Source organism: Artemia franciscana, unplaced genomic scaffold, assembly GCF_032884065.1.
Source record: "Artemia franciscana unplaced genomic scaffold, ASM3288406v1 Scaffold_284, whole genome shotgun sequence".
NCBI lineage: Eukaryota > Metazoa > Arthropoda > Branchiopoda > Anostraca > Artemiidae > Artemia > Artemia franciscana.
Window position 1 is genome coordinate 1,209,353 of NW_027063596.1, and position 17,798 is coordinate 1,227,150.

General features: G+C 35.7%; 2 protein-coding genes across 2 annotated transcripts; one reads left to right on the forward strand and one right to left on the reverse strand.

The window, feature by feature from the left end:
• Nucleotides 1-3,943: 3,943 nt before the first annotated feature.
• On the reverse strand, nucleotides 3,944-5,008 carry LOC136043025 (uncharacterized). Its single transcript, XM_065727914.1, has one exon. The coding sequence runs from the start codon at nucleotides 5,006-5,008 to the stop codon at nucleotides 3,944-3,946; it is 1,065 nt and encodes a 354-aa protein (XP_065583986.1).
• A 7,832-nt stretch (nucleotides 5,009-12,840) lies between these two features.
• LOC136043026 (uncharacterized) lies at nucleotides 12,841-13,860 on the forward strand. Its single transcript, XM_065727915.1, has one exon. It carries the CDS (start codon nucleotides 12,841-12,843, stop codon nucleotides 13,858-13,860), a length of 1,020 nt encoding a protein of 339 aa, XP_065583987.1.
• The last annotated feature ends 3,938 nt before the right edge of the window (nucleotides 13,861-17,798 follow it).

A 17,798-nucleotide genomic window follows, 5' to 3' on the forward strand; every position in this document is an offset into this window, starting at 1 on the left:
GAACCCAATTTGATGTGTGTCAAAATACTTGGGGAATATGTGTATACTTTTGAACAGTTAATGTTTAATAGTATAAGACACTATTCAAAAAGTAGAAGTAATGAAACTAACAGAATTGTTTCAAGTATATATCATTTAGTATAACAAAATTTGTTAATCATAAGGAGGGTAATATTTTGACCTAGATCACATTAATCTTCTTTTTTCTAAGTGTTGCATATATGCCACAGGAATAGTATATCCAAATGCTATCTGGAATGGCCCACTTCTTGTCAGTTTTAACAGTCCAGTAAAGATTTGTTCATTGTTGACAGCATAGGCCTAAACATCATCAATATTTGGCCATTTCAAAGTGTGATCTATGATTCTAATCCACTTGAAAAATTTTAATTTGGACTGTTCTTTGCCAGGAAAGTTCAGAATCCTACCAAAAAAATATAGTACCTCACTTTTCTTCTAACCAAAAAAAAATCACATAGCATTTGTTAAGCTGCAGTTCAACTTCCAGCCCAACAGGTGGCAGAATTTCAGAGTTGGACCCAGAAAAAGATTATGACTTGCCATCTTTGACTATTGCCTTATTATGTACTTTGTTTCCTCTTTTGGATTTTGCATGGCAATAGTCAAGATTGGAAAGATATTGATAGAAATTCCTCCTTACCATTCCAGAAGTAGCTGCTTCCAGTGCAACTTGTCTTTGCTTTGTCTCATGCTAAGCTGAAAGAAACTAATGAAGAAACCAGTTTGTTTCTGAGTTTTAATCAGTATAAATTTGAGCTAGGGGCATGTAAAACACATGTACAAAATACCTTCCCCCTATGGAAAATATAAAAAACGAAACTCAAATAAAATTCTGGAATTTGGAAAGCCTTATTTTCTATGTAGGTATTTTCTGGGGGGGGGGGGTAGTAAATGCCTAGAACCATATTTCCTAGTTAAGATTATTATAAATTGTGACACCAAGGATTTTAACATGTTTCACTTGCATTTCAGAAGGGATAGGGTCTAGGAAAACAGGAGTTGATGTCAAGAAATTTAAGAAGTTTATTGTCATTATATTTGATTTAGTGAATTTTATTTTTATGTGTAGATTCTCAGTTTCCTCCAAAACATAGGTTAGGATTTTGAGGGAGTCACTTTGGATATTTATATGACATGGTTCTTAGGGTTTTTGCCCCCCCCCTCCAAACCTGAGAAAATAAGTCTTTCCAAATTTGAGAATTTTATTTATTTTAGTTTTATTGATAAGTGCTAAGGAAAGGGAAAAATGACTTCCCTCTGAATTTCTGCGATTTTGGCATTAGCAGTTTCAGTGTTATTTTTTCAGTGTACCCTGGAATTTGGACATGCAATTATTTCTCATCTGTTTGACATGTTCAGTGAAGTTTTGACAGAGTCACCTATATTTCGACATGCAATTATTTCTCATCTGTTTCACGTGTTCAGTGAAGTTTTGACAGAGTCACCTATATTTTGACATGACCTGTTGCTGTCTGTCAAAAATTTTGACAAAGCTACTACAAGATATTTGCAAAAGAAATAAATCCATTACTAGAAGCCATTATCTACATTTGAATTCAGCTGAAGGAACATTTTAGTGTGCCTGGTATTCCACTGCATTAAACAAGAATTTTTGACCCTTAGAATCTACTTTTGTCAATGTAATATATGTTGCCTTTTTCATTTAATTTTATCAAGAAAAAGCTAATGTGGCTAAAATTCAGAATAGATGTATTGATGCTAATCCCAACATTTTCTTGCAATAAATAACCACGTAACAACAGTTTGAATATTACATACCTGAAAAATTGTTGAGAGCTCCTTTCTCGTCAAAAACAGGAAACTGACTGAATTGAGTGCTCTTTTCTTATTTGGGTGTACTGGATATAGTATCAACGTTTTCTATCATTGAAATACAAAAACGGCTTCAAGAGATGGCACTCCAAGTCGTGGCTAAAAGGTTATTCCACTTTGAAGGAAAATTTTGACAGTGGCTCAAAAATTACACAGTTGAATCATTGGTACCTTAACCCTATATGGCTTATTTTTCAGTTTCCACTGGATTTTGGAAGATTAGCTCTAGCATTGCCCCTTCCCCAACATTTTGATTAAATTATGCCAATGAATAAGAGATGTCTATATACAGCCTTTTCTTCATTGTTCAACTAGCTTTCACTCAGTGTAGACAAACAAAAAATAACCTTTTTCTGGGTATTACCTTGTTCTTGAAGCATGAACATAAGCTAAATCAATTGGATTATTTTTTTCAAGTTACAAGGATAGACAATTATGAAACTTTAAAGATTGAATTACATTAACTACATTACTTGCACAAATACCAATCTACTGGTGTGTGGCTTTGGGCCAAGTAAACAAGAAATTTGCTGTGAAATTGTGCAAAAAAGACTGGATTTGTTTGTTTTGTTAATTAATAGATGCTAAGCTGCTTGGGATGCAACAAAACAGTGAAGAAATATGTTGCAGGCCTCCATGGTCCACTAAGCCACCCTGCAAGAGCCATGATTACCTTGAATCAGATTTACAGCAAGATAAGGTGGACGGCATCCTCCTGTGGAACATCTTGCTGTTGAATTGATGAGGTGACACAATTAGCTGGTGTGATGTGGTTTGGTGTCCCACTGGTACTTCTATTCGATGTTACTCCACTCCAATCCGACTGTATTTTGAAAAAATTAATCAATTCACCAGTGACATTCTCATTTGAAAGACTGTTCCAAGTTGAGACAGCATGTACTGAGAAAAAATTCGTCCTCTCTGCGTCTGGAGTGCTCTTGTTGCAGCTTCATTGAGCGGCCTCGTGTCATAGTGGCAAGGGAGGGAGTAAAAATGGAGTTCGCCATGTTATTTTGGTGCATTTTCTTGACAAAAATGACATCTCCTCTCTGCTGCTGGCAAACCAATGTGGGTTTCTTCGGGCGATGTAGATGTTCAAGGTAGGCAAGCTGTTGGCGTGGGGCACAAAGCTTAGTTGCTCTTCTCTGTACGCTCTCTAGGGCTGCCATAACTTCATTATAATGAGGATTTGTAACAGGGCAGCCAAGTTCAAAATGTGGTCTTACAAGAGCATTATATAATTTTCTTATTATCAGAGGATGGCGCGATGATATTGTTCGTTTAATTAGTCCCAGGGATCTGTTGGCTATAGCAACTTGTTGCATAGTTTGCTCATGGAACTTAAACTTCCTGTCAACAATCACCCCTAAGTCTCATTAACTCTCAACAGCCTCAACTTGGATGTGTGTGCCAGATTTATCCAGCATAAAATATGAACTCTGATTGCTGTGGTGACCCATGTGAAGGACTTTGCATTCTGATGGGTTGAACTCCGTCATCCCGGTGGAAGCCCATAAGGAGAGACCATTCAAGTCATTTTGCAGGGTTCCATCAGCAATTCCAATTAGTTTGCTGTCATCAGTGTAGAGAGTGATGGGGTTTTGTAGAACATCCTCACAATCATTAATATATATAGAGAAGAGGGTGGGGCCAAGGATGCTTCCCTGGAGTACCCTGCTTATAAATGCTGCAGGCTCTGAAAATATGGGGTCTACATTGTCAGAGTAGACCATAACTTTTTGGATTTGGCCAATCAGAAACGATCTTATCCCCTCCACAGTGTCAGCATGGACTCCATGTGCATGGAGCTTATGTAAAAGATATTCGTGGACAGCTTTATTGAAGGCATTGGCTTGGTCGAGTAACAGGACATCAACTACTTTACCTTCCTCAATTAATTTAGTGACTATAATATTAGACTGGATCCGGTTCGTCTCAATGGACCAACTCCTTCTGAAACCATGTTGATATTTTGACAGTAAGCCATTTTTTTCAATATGATCAATAATTCCGGCATTGAAAATCCTTATTGAGCAGTTTAGAAATGACTGATGTGAGACTAATAGGCCGGTAATTTTCAGGGTTATTTTTATCTCCCTTCTTTTAAAATTGAAACTATATTAGCCGATTTCCAATCAGCTGGTACCACCATCATCATTATGGAAATCTTAGAAATATCAGCCAGCGGCATGGCAACAAGAGCTGCAGCTTCTTTCAGCAAACGTGGATGAATGCCATTGGGGCCCTGGGCCTTGTTTGGATCCAACTTATTCAGGCGCTCGAGAACATCATCCGCATCAATCACAACAGATGGTATTTCGTGGACACGGTTCCTATCTGGGAAAGGGGGAGGAGGAGATACTAGAACTGAATGAGAGAAATTAGTGGCAAATATGGCATTAAAAAAATTTGCGATGTCTGCAGGGGAATCAAGCACAGTAGCATCAGAACGTAAAAGCTGGCATATTTTATGTCTATTAGGATTAGAGCTGCAAACATACTTCCAAAACTTTGTGGGGTTGGTTTTTGCACTAAGGGCTCTATTTACTTCATAATCACTTATGACTTTACATGTGAGATTTCTGAGCTTGGTACAGCATTTCTTGCAATCAGCGGGATGATTCTCCTGTTTTGATTTCTTGTATTTTCTCCATCCCTTATTCTTACTCTTAATGCCTTCTGTAGCATCTTTAGTGAGAAGTGGCAATGTTTTGGTTTTCTCTGTGTATGTTATGGAAGTAAATTGCTTCTCAACTGCAAGCAAGCATGACTTAAGTTTGAACCACAAATTATCCACATTATCACTGACAATCAATGATTGCCAATCAACTTCAGACAAGTGTTCTTGGATTTTATCATAATCTGTATAAGATCTTTTTGTCATATTACTTGGCCTAGTGGAAACCAGCACCAAAAACATAACACAATTGCGGTCACTAGAACCGATTGCAGGTAAATATTTGAGAGACGTGACTGTTTCAGGGTTATTTGTAAATACCAAGTCAAGTGCAGTTGAGTTTTGACCATCTCCATAACGGGTTGGTTGATCAATCAGTTGAGTGAGGGCGAGATTTGCTACAGAATTCAGAGTTGTTTGGGCAGGGCTGTTTGGAGTTGTGAATCTATAGCTTTCAACCCATATCACATCTGGCATATTAAAGTCGCCAGTAAGGAAAACAGAATTTGAACTAAATGAAGCTATTTTACTCACAAGATCAGCCACGACTTGGTGTTGTAAGAATCTTATTATTAGGTTTATGGGTTGTTTACCAGGGATTAATCTCTTCTTGGTATAGCCTTGGAAATGTTTGTTTGTACAAATTGATTTTTGCTAAATAACTAGTGCGAATTGTAAACAGGGGTTGTATAGAAGGATGAGAGGATTTTGGAAGAAGGGTAGTTGGTGTTGGGTGCTTGGCGATAGTGGGTAGCTTTGCTTAGCTGTGAGTACAATAAATTGTTCCTCCTCAATCTAATACTGTTAACTTACTAGTTTCAACAGCGTGACATGAGTCTCGCTGTAATAATTTAAAAATGCCTTCGAATATTTTGTTTGCTCACATATTAGTTAGTAGTTAGTTTATTTTATTATCTTATAATTCTTATTTCAGTACCAAGACTATGCAAGATTGCACTTATATTACAAGTTATAAAACTCTTTTGATTTTCTTGATTATCTTTTTAAACGATACTATTAAAACCAAAACCCAAACTTCTTTTAAAAATAAAACCTTTGCTCTGTTTTTAACTCTTGTGCTGCGTTCACTCTATCTCAAGTACTAGGTACGGGCTATTTCTAGCACTTCTTATATATTTATTAACCGGCAGAGTTTGATGTCTCCACGCTACTCTAATTCTTGTTTATTCTCCAGACTCTCTTTAAACCGGTTACAAAATGGTGGCAGCGGTGGGATAAAACCCCCCTCCTAATAAAATTTATAAAATTCATATAACATTTAAAAAATTTTTACGCTTTGCTTAAAAGTCCAAGACCAGAATCTTTGTTATTTCTACGGTACAATGCTTGTCTTTTCTTCTACATATTACCTTCTTTTTACTTTTTCGCATGCTATTAATTTTTTTTGCATAATTGCTTGTTTATTTGCACGTTTGGTCTTTTTTTAGATATATAATAAGACTACTTATTGTAAGACTGCTTCTTGTGGTTTCCATTAAGAATTAGTCAATCAGTTCCGGGAAGTCTATAAAAATGTCTTTAGCTAGTGTCGAAATTAAAATTAATGATCCAGGAGGTTCTAGTTTACCCCAGCCTCCTGTATTTCAACATGTAGCCTATAGTACTATTGACCCTTTTTCTACAATTAAAAGATTAGTAAGACTGTCACAAATTAGCCTATGGATAAAGGATCTCCAAAGAGTCAGTAGGTTAATGGGAATTAGCGAGTCAACTATGATCGGAAAGTATGCAGCTTTAATGTCGGACGAACCATTTAGTACTTATATTGAAAAATATATTGACACGACAGATTTTGCTCGCTTGAAAGAGTCTCTGTGTTCTGCTTTTCTCGACAAAATAACACCCGCTGAAATTTTACAGCATATAATGACAATTAAACAAGAGCCAAATGAACCTATAGTAAAATTTTTCATGAGAATTACGGGTGAATTCGAGGGATATGCTTCTTTGGTTAAACAAATCGCGGGCACTGAAAACCTCTTGTTGGGAATTGACATTTTGAAGCAACAAACATTTGAACAAGGATTGCATGACGGCATTCGTAGGTTCATTCGTGAAAGAGGGGCTTGTGAGTATATAAGTGAATCATTTAAAAGGGCTAAATTATACGAAGAAACTAATGGTATAGCGCGCAGGAATTTTCTCCCTATCTGCTGCCACTCTTTCTACCATTCATGATGGTCTGGGTCCAATATTTGAACCCAGAGGAAATAATTTTAGGCCCAGAAACCTCCAGTCCGGGTATAACCCCAATCCATACAGGGGCTGTGGACATTACTATTCAAACGTCAATGCTGGGTCGTATAACGGTTCCTCAAATAGAGGGAATTTCAGGAGAGGACATCATGGAAGATTTCCGTCTCCAGGTCAGCATTACAGGGGAAACAGGGGCTATAGCTACAGAGGGTACCCTAGACAACATTTTCAAAAAAGTGTGCCACTTGGTTTCAATAATGATTCAATACAGAACAATAGTGGTAATTTTGGCGTCCCAAACGCTAATGCATCCACATCAATAGACGATAGTAATCAGCAAGTTTCAAGGAAAAGTGTTTTTTGTGTTTTGTGCAAGTCTGGTACACATCACACTTACAGCTGTGAAATAGTTTTAAAGGGACATAGAGCAATTGAGCAAGAAAATGCTAATGAGGGAAACTAGATAAGCCAATGACTTCAGAAGAGTATTCTTTGGCTACTATTAATAGTAAATCTCTTCAAAAACTGTCGTTTGTTAGTTTTCAAAAAAATTCCTCTGAATTATTTTCATTGTTTAACAAGATAATTATTTGTGGTGTAGAATGTAACTCCTTTTTAGACTGTGGCTCAGAGAAGTCACTCATATCAAATGAATTCTTTAACTCTTTACCTATAAATTATAAGAACTCTTTAAAACCTACGGTAATTGTTATTAAGTCTATCTCTGGACATTTCTTACCAGTGCAGGGTGTAGCAAAATTATTCGTTATAATTCCAGGTAGCAATAAAAATGTGAGTTTATTTTGGGATTTTATCATTGTTGAAAACTTGCCTTTTTCAGTCATTTTAGGTTTTTTCCTTATGGAACGTCTAAACTGCTCTTTACATTTTCGCAAAAGAAAACTAGAATTCAGATATGCCCCTCAGAAAGCACAAATTTCTGACAGCTCCTGCGCATACGGCAGCATGGTGGTTAGAACAGATGTTACTATCGATCCTGGAACTTTTAGAAATGTAGACTGTAAATTAATTGATGGGGACGAAATCGAGATCGAAGATGGTGACAATTTAATTGTTACGCCTCTGGAAGGCTATGAAAATTATTTACATGACTATGTTAGCACAGTATATGATCAGAAAACTAAAATTTTAATATTTAATGATTCCTGCATGCCGATTGAGCTTAAACATTACAACAAAATCGCAAGTTTTTCGCGCTTTCCTAAGGAAAGTCTAGTAGTATTTTCAACATCCTTGGAAAGTAATGGTTCAATGATTGAAGGGAAGGAAGTAGAATAGGATATCAAAGAATATTTATCACAGTTAGATTTTTCTTCGGTACCTAATGTAGTACAGCTTGAACTGGAAGCTTTACTTTTGAATAACAAATCCTGTTTCTCTCGTCACCCCTATGATGTAGGAAAAAATGATCTATTGATTTTTAAGCCAGATATACCAATTGACACAGAGTTTAAACCTCCTGAACAATTTAGAAATCCTTACCAGATGGCTCTTGTTCTAGAAGAGCACATACAGGCAATGCTGCAATCTGGAATTATTAATGAGGAATCCTCTCAATTTCCTTCTCCGGTATTCCTGATTCGTAAGCATTGCGCAAATAATAACAACATAGTATAGAAAACACGAGATTTTGATTGATCTACCTACTTGCAACACTAAAATGAAAGATACAGCTTTTTTAATACCCAGAACTACAGATATTTTACAGAATTTATCCAAAGAAAAATTTTACAGTGAGTTTGATATGCGTAATGGATTTTTCCAAATATCTAGAAAAAAATTATCAAAAATTCTTTTCGTTCTTGTCTCCACTAACAGGAAGAAGTCATTGTTACACAAGAATACCCCAAGAGAGTGTTTTTGGTCCTAAGGCCTTTGCTAGTTTAATGAATAAGCTGTTTCCAGCAGAATTTAGATCATTCGTTTTCAATTTCTTTGATGATATTTATCTTAAAACAGAAAGCCCTAATCCCAACGATCACTTAGAACATTTAAAAAGGTTCTTTGCTCGTCTTAAACAGTTTAATATCAAATTGTCTACTTCAACAAGAGCTAAGAGCTCATATGGCACTTGTGACGAGGCGAGAAGAGCTAAGAGCCAAGAGATCATATGGTATGAGCTCTAACAAAATTCTATGAATCAATAGATTGATTTAAAAGGGAAAATGAGAGGCTTAATGCCGGTCAAGATTTAAAATAAGAGCTCTGACTCACAAAGTCCTTCTAAATATCAAAATTCATTAAGATCCGATCACCCACTCGTAAGTTATAAATACCTAATTTTTTCTAATTTTTCCTCTCCCTTTTGCCCCCCAGATGGTCGAATCTGGGAAAACGACTTTATCAAGTCAAATTGTGCAGCTCCCTGACACGCCTACCAATTTTCATCGCCCTAGCACGTCCAGAAGCACCGAACTCGCCAAATCACTGAACCCCTCCCCCCAACTCCCCCAAAGAGAGCGAATCCAGTACGATTCTGTCAATCACGTATCAAGGACATTTGTTTATTCTATCTACCAAGCTTCATCCCGATTCCTACACTCCAAGTGTTTTTCCAAGATTTCCCCCTCCAAATCCCCACAATGTCAAAAGATCTGGTCGGGATTTGAAATAAGAGCTCTGAGACATGAATTCCTTCTAAAAATCAAATTTCATTAAGATCCGATCATCTATTCGTAAGATATAAATACTCCAATTTTCATGTTTTCAAGAATTCCGGTTCCCCCCTCCAACTCCCCCGAATGTCACAGAATCTGGTCGGAATTTGAAATTAGAACTTTAAAGCACAAGATCCTTCTAAATATCAAATTTCATGAAGATTTGGTCACCCTTTCGTAAGTTACAAATACCTCAATTTTCAAAATTACCCCCCCCTCCAATTCCACCAAAGAGAGCAGATCCGGTCCAGTTATGTCAGTCACGTATCTTAGACAGGTTTCTATTCTTCCCATCCAGTTTCATCCTGATCTCACCGCTTTAAGTATTTTCTAAGATTTCCGGTCCCCCCCCAACTGCCCCCCCCCCCCAATTACGCATGATCCGGTTGAGATTTAAAATAAGATATCGGAGTTACGAGGTCCTTCTAAATATGAAGTTTCATGAAGATCCGATCACTCCTTCGTAAGTTAAAAATACGTCATTTTACTTATTTTTCAGAATCCCCCCCCCGCAATTGAGCGGATCCGTTCCAATTATGTAAATTAGATATGCAAGACTTCTGCTTATTTTTCCAACCAAGTTTCATCCCAATCCCTCCAATCTAAGCGTTTCCCATCATTTTAGGTCACCCCACCCCAAACTTCCCCCAATGTCACCAGATCCGGTCAGGATTTAAAATAAGAGCTTTGAGACACGATATACTTCTAAAAATCAAATTTAATGGAGATGCAATCACCCGTTCGTAAGTTAAAAATACCTCATTTTTTCTAATTTTTCAGAATTAACCCCCCCCCTCCAACTACCCCAAAGAGAGCGGATCCGTTCTGGTTATGTCAATCATGTATCTAGGACTCGTTTTTTTTTTCCACCAAGTTTCATCCCGATCCCTCCACTCTAAGTGTTTTCCAATTTTTAGGTTTCTCCCGCCCAACTCCCCCCCCCCCCCAAATGTCACCAGATCCGGTCGGGTTTAAAATAAGAGCTCTGAGCCACGATATCCTTCTAAATATCAAATTTCATTGAGATCTGATCACTCGTTCGTAAGTTAAAAATACCTATTTTTTTTTAGAAATACCCCCCCCCCCCCAACTACCCAAAAGAGAGCGGATCCGTTCCGTTTATGTCAATCATCTATCTAGGACTTGTGTTTATTTTTCCCACCATGTTTCATCCTGATCCCTCCACTCTAAGTGTTTTCCAAGTTTTAGGTTTCCCCCTCCCAACTCCCCGCCCCCGTCACCAGATCCGGTCGGGATTTAAAATAAGAGCTCTAAGACACGATATCCTTCTAAACATCAAATTTCATTGAGATCTGATCACCCGTTCGTAAGTTGAAAATACCTCATTTTTCTAATTTTTAAGACTTACTCCCCCCCCCCCCCAACTACCCCAAAGAGAGCAAATCAGTTCCGATTATGTCAATCATGTATCTGGGACTTGCGCTTATTTTTTCCATCAAGTTTCATCCCGATCCCTCTACTCTAAGTGTTTTCCAAGATTTTAGGTTTCCCCCCTCCAACTCCCCCCAATGTCATCAGACCCAGTCAGGATTTAAAATGAGAGCTCTGAGACACAATATCATTCCAAACATCAAATTTCATTAAGATCCAATCACCCGCTCATAAGTTAAAAATACTTCATTTTTTCTATTTTTCCGAATTAACCGACCCCTACTCCCCCCCCCCAGATGGTCAAATCGGGAAAACAACTATTTCTAATTTAATCTGGTCCGGTCCCTGATACGCTTGCCAAATTTCATCGTCCTAGCTTACCTGGAAGTGCCTAAAGTAGCAAAACCGGGACTTTAGGTTTTCCCCCTCCAACTCCCCCCAATGTCATCAGATCCAGTCGGGATTTTAAATAAGAGCTCTGAGACACAATATCATTCCGAACCTCAAATTTCATTAAGATCCAATCACCCGCTGATAAGTTAAAAATAATTCATTTTTTCTATTTTTTGCGAATTAACCGGGCCCCCACTCCCCCCCAGATGGTCAAATAGTGAAAACGACTATTTCTAATTTAATCTGGTCCGGTCCCTGATACGCTTGCCAAATTTCATCGTCCTAGCTTACCTGGAAGTGCCTAAAGTAGCAAAACCGGGACCGACAGACCGACAGAATTGGCGACTGCTATATGTCACTTGGTTAATACCAAGTGCCATAAAAACGCTATTGTTTAAGGATTCTATACCAGTTTTGGGGTTTATAGTATCTAAAGACAAAATTCAACCCCAGATATCAAAGTTAGATGCAATTGAGAAACTTGAAAGACCAGAAAATATTTCGGAGCTTAGGTCTCAACTTGGTTTATTTAACTATTACAGATGTTTTTATTTCAATTTTTATGATTTAATCGCCCCTTTGACTAAGCTATTGAAGAAAAACAGAGTGGAAATGGGGAGAAGAGCAAGAATTTGCTTGGTTGTAATTAGTGGGACAAATTACTAAAAAGGACAGTGAAATCGTTGTTCACATGGCTGATTTGGAGAAAGATTTTAATCTATTTGTGGATTCGTCGGAAAACGGTGTAGGGGAAATTTTATGTCAGGAAAAGCCCGACGGGAGAATGTTCCTTCAGCCGTGTTTTTTCCAAGTCTTTTTCTAAACAACCTTCAATTGTGCGAGAACTGTATGGTCTTTATGAGACCTTGAAAAGCTCGCAAATTCAATACTATATATGGGGAAGAAGGTGCAATATTTTCATTGACGCTAAAAATCTCGAGTTTTTAAGGAAACACAGAGACTTATCAAGTAAGATGTTCCGTATCTCCTTGTTAAGGGATAGTCCACTGCATACTTATAAACATATTCCAGGGACAAAAATGATCGCAAATATTATTTCAAGGCCAAGTAAGGAAATAGTTAGCAACAGCGAAACCCTCTCTTTTATTGATGATGAAGCAGAATTCTTAGCAGCAGGGATTTTTAGTGGTCACAAAGTTGACTATTTAGGGTTGGCTGACGAAAAATTAATCAGGGGGCAACTACAGGATCCTGATATAAAAATAATTGTTGATATGTTGATTAAATTAAGGAGCTCCAGAGTTGAAAACCCTGCTGCAACGGGCATAGGTTTCGATCTGGTGCCTAAGGGTTCGGAGGGCCCTGAAAAAGAACCTTGGCATCCGGATGAGTGCTCTATTAGTGAGAGACAAAATGTTCTCCACTTTATTGATCTCCCTCAAGAAGAGAGGAGTATCTTGTTGAAGAATATAGCCCCATGATTTATTCCCATTGCTAATGAACTTGTCTTAATAAATGGAGTTTTATATAGAATAGAATATATTGTGAGTGGTTCTTTTAGGTTGAATCAAAATGTGCGCACAGAATTAAACATTCAAGTAGTTTTACCTAAGAGAATGATGCCGGGTATATTAAAGCTTTTTCATGATCATTTAGCCTTAGGTATTCATGCAAGTTTTGAGCGGACTTTGTGGAAAGTCAGAAAATTTTGCATTTTTGAAAATATGGTCTACAATTAAGGAATTTGTTAATAATTGCGATCTTTGTAACCGAGCTAATACGAAAAAAATCAAACTACCACTTGGGAAGAATATTGTTTCTGAAATGCCATTTTTGGTCTGGGCACTAGGCGGTGCTGGTCCCTTTCCGATTACAAGCTCTGGGAATCGATACGTTCTAGTTGGAGTGGATCTTTTTAGTAGTCTAGTAGTATTAAAGTGTATACCCGCTATGAATACAGAAAACACTATAAAATTTCTCTGGGAAAATATTATTTTTTATTATGCTCTGCCTGAGGCTGTTTTAACTGATCATGGTTCAAATTTTGACAATATAGAGATAAAGAAGATGTTTTCCGAAATTAATTGTAAGAAAATCTATAGTAGCCCCTATCATCCACACTGCAATGGAGCTAGCGAGAATAAAGTTAAAATACTGAAGAAAATTCTATCTCATTCTTGTGGTAAATTAACTCGGGTGGATTGGGGTGATAAGATTCCCCTTATAATGTTATGTATGAACTCTTCTCTAAATACTATTCGAAAATTTTCTAGCTTTACCATTGTGGATGGATTCAGTGGAAAATCTTTAGCAGATTTACAATTCAATAAACCGACAAACTTAAATTATTTTGATGGCTATGATTCATATGTTACACGATTAATACAAAATATTTGTGAAATTCACCAAACTTGCTTAACTGAGATTAAAATTCAAATGTTCAAACAGGCGATTCAGTATAATAAAGATTCAAAAGAGACATTAATTACCCCTGGAGATATTGTATATTGCCGTGATACAACTTCAATTGGTAGAAAATCCACCAATTATTCTTTTCGTGGACCGTATGTGGTATTATGCGAAGTGCATAAAAATGTTTTCTGTTTGGCTTCTTTATATCCAGGTGAATTAAGAAAAAGAACCTCAAATGCTAGGCTCCTTAAAAGAGTGAACCATGAAATTTTTTGAAACATAATCCTCAATTTTCCAAAATTTACGAGAAAGAGATGAACCAGCATAAAGAAATAAAATGATGAAATGAACCCTAATTGTGATGTTTGCTCCCTAGAGGAAACAGAAAATAGGCCATATGACCTTAAGTCTTGCGAACCAAGCACTCATGTTATACTAAAGGATAACATACCCCTTCTTAGTTTAGATATTGCAAAATCCCAAAAAGCCCCTTCTCTTACTGAAGAAGATTCGTTTCGTTTATCTCAAAGCGTCAATATGTACAATACAATGTTAATTGATGAAACGCAAAATAATTTAATTGAATCTGAAAATGTTATCGAAACAGAAGGCACTAATGTCTTTTCAAGTACTCCTAGTGCTGAAGTTTCACGAATAACAAGAGTCAAGAATATCCTCTGAAGGTGAATGTTCTAAAACTATTCCTTCAGCTAAAGAAAGTGAAATTACATTGTCATCCCCGACTTCAAAGGTTAAAATAAGGGTAGATCAAAGTAAAGCGAAACGCGAAGAAAATCCCTTTTATTCTTTAAGAAAATTAAAGTAGCTAAAAACGTGTAATTGAAAGGGAAAGTATAAATTTGTCATGTTTAAAAGTCAAGAATTTGGGACCTAAAATCATTAGTTGGTTGAATTCTCAATCTAAAAAATTCTGAATAAGCATCGATGGCTTATATATTTTTTTATATATAATGAACCAATCCTGCAATACTAGTAGCCTAATTATACAATTACCTTCTAAGAGTAAAGTACCTGGTTTATTCTATCTATAACGTTATTAAATTAGTGTCAGTCTTTATTTTGTAAGCTGAAGGTCTTTAGCATTTAAACGTGACTTTTTTCAGATGAATTGTTTTACGATGAAATTTATACTAATAATTAGTGTATTCCTTGATTTTGGAATGTCGACTAAGAAATCGACTATCATTAGATGGCCAACAATCTTTGGTTTGAAGAGGCATAGGCTTCCAATATCTGGGCGAAATTGGAACTGGATCGAGTGGAAACCACAAAATCATTATCTTTCTTAGCGTAGAAAAGCTTAAAAACACGGCTTTGCTGCTGAAAGTTCAGGTGGGAGATATGCTGAATATGCTTAGAGAAAAGGGATTAAATTTTGAAAATGTTAACCTTGATAAAGATGTGGAAACTCTTAAAGGTATAATAGCATTTAGGACAAATGGTCACCATAATTTATTGAATAATGCAAATCTAATTATTGATCAGTTCCAAAAACTCTTGGAAATTAAGAAAAAAATACTGATTTTTGAACTTGACCTTATTTCTAACATCATAGAAGAATTTGAGTTTAATATTATTAATCCTAGTAAGAAAAGGGCCATTTTACCTATAGTGGGGCAGATCAGTGACGTTCTATTTCGTTTAAGTTCTACAAGCACTGTGGAAAAATTATCTGACAAATTAGAAGAATTAAGTGATGACCAAGAAAAGGTTACTAAATTCATTTCTGTATCTGTGTCGGTAATCTCAGAATTAAAAATTTTTCTTAATAAATTGCGTAACGAAACTTTAGACCAATTAAGCCAATCGTTTAAAACCTTCGAATCTGAATTGTCTGATAATGCCTTGAAAATAACTTCTTTAGTTGTAAACTTTGCCCAAATACATAATGCAGTAGAGAAATTAGCTTCTAATATTTTAAATAAAATAGAAAGTTTTGATTTCACTTGGAACAATTGTCCAAAGGTCTGATTCAAGTGTTAAATGGTAATTTCCCTGTTAGCGTTATTTCCCCAGTTAAGCTTATATCATGCTTGAAGCTTGTTCAACAAAGCCTACCTAAAGGGTTTTAGTTGGCTATTGACGATTTTAGAAGCGGTTTGATCATTGAAACTTTAAAGCATGTGGAATGTAGTTTAGAATTTGATTTGATTAATGTTTTGTTTGTTTGCGACATTCCTCTTTCTAAAATTCTAGATTCCTTTCAACTTTCAGTAATTACCAACGGAGAACCTTATATTGGGACAGGAGGAGATGAATCAAGCTATATAATATTAGACGAAGGTTTCATGTCATCCTGTTTTTATGTAAAGTCAAAAATTTTTTGTAAAAGAGGCTTTGTCATACATAAATTTCCGTCATCTAAGTCCTGTGCATTTTCTGTATTTTTTAATAAAACGGACTTGGAAAATTTAGTTTGTAAGCGTAATTTAAAAACTTTAGATTCACTTTTTATTCATTCTCTGTCTGATAGTCAATTTTATTTTGCCGGAGGTGGAGCGAATAATCCTATTTCTATTAGATGCTTGAAAGGGAATCAATATAATAAAACATTTTTGTATAGGTTAAACATAAATAACTCCTTAATAGTAAATATTCCAGATGAATGCTCAGTTACCTCTGAATACTTTAGAATAAATGAGGAATTCCTTAGTTATAATTTATATAACATATCTGCCAATCTCCCTAATTTAACAATGGACTTCCATAGTGTTATTTTGGAGATTTTAGGACACAGTTCAGATTTAGTAAAGACTTATAGATTTTGAAAATTCAGCAGTTCCCTATTTTAAATGGAAGGAAGGGATTAGTTCTTTTAGTATTCCAATATCAGAGTTAAATGAATTGAGCAGAGATATTTCTAATAAGACTAGAGAAAAGAAAATTGTTGCCACTGTCATTTCAATCATGCCTTTGGTTATTATCGCCTTATTTACGTTTGTAGGTTTTCTAAGCTGGAGACTATAACAAATTTGGTATAAATTGCTTGCTGAAAGAGCATCAAATTTGCCCTTAAACTGATCACGACAATTGAATAAATGTGTTAGTAGTTTAGGCTCTTTATTTGCGTAATGAAAAATACAAAATCGCTTCCACTTCAGTTAATAACAACTGCTAGCTTTAGACTCTTTCAGGCTATCAATTAAGAATTTTTTATTCTTGTAAGAAATATTCAAAATCCCTTAAAAATGCTATAAAGTCACATATGGCTGTCATAAGGGAACTGCAATAATTTGTTCTTAGTTTAATTAACCAATAATGATGATATTGAAGCCGAAGAGTTGATAAAATTTACACAAGAGACCCTTCATATATATCATTTTTTTTAAACTGTTCAACTGCTATGATAACTTCGCCTCTCAAATTGTATTATGTTTGGATGTTATGTCATTTAATTTACATGTATAATTGTGATATTTATTTAAACGTTTATTATTTGCGATTATATAACTTGTTGTGATTTATACGACAGGTTAAGTGAAATAGCAGTGATATTTAATTTTTTTTACCTTGTTTATAGAAGGATCTCTAAAATAAGTAAATACAAAAAAAATTTGTCTAACAATCAATTATTATTATTATTTTTTCTTCTTCTCTTTGGACACAAGTTTAATGGGAAGGAGTGGAATTGTAAGAATCTTGTTATTAGGTTTATGGGTTGTTTACCAGGGATTAATCTCTTCTTGGTATAGCCTTGGAAATGTTTGTTTGTATGAATTGATTCTTGTTAAATAACAAGTGCGAATTGTAAACAGGGGTTGTATAGAACGACGAGAGGATTTTGGAAGAAGGGTAGTTGGTATTGGGGGCTTGGCGATAGTGGGTAGCTTTGCTTAGATGTGAGTACAATAAATTGTTCCTTCTCAATCTAATAATGTTAACTTACTAGTTTCTACTGCGTGACATGAGTCTCGCTGTAATAATTTAAAAATGCCTTGGAACATTTTGTTTGCTCACATATTAGTTAGTAGTTAGTTTATTTTAATATCTTATAATTCTTATTTCAGTACCAAGACTATGCAAGATTGCACTTATATTACAATTTATAAAACTCTTTTGATTTTCTTTTTAAACGATACTATTAAAACCAAAACCCAAACTTCTTTTAAAAATAAAAACTTTGCTCTGTTTTTAACTCTTGTGTTGCGTTCACTTTATCTCAAGTATTAGGTACGGGTTATTTCTAGCACTTC

Excerpts from the sequence above, each read along its gene's own strand:
- LOC136043025 (XM_065727914.1), bottom strand. The coding sequence starts at position 5,008 with ATGCCAGATGTGATATGGGTTGAAAGCTATAGATTCACAACTCCAAAC.
- LOC136043026 (XM_065727915.1), top strand. The coding sequence starts at position 12,841 with ATGCAAGTTTTGAGCGGACTTTGTGGAAAGTCAGAAAATTTTGCATTT.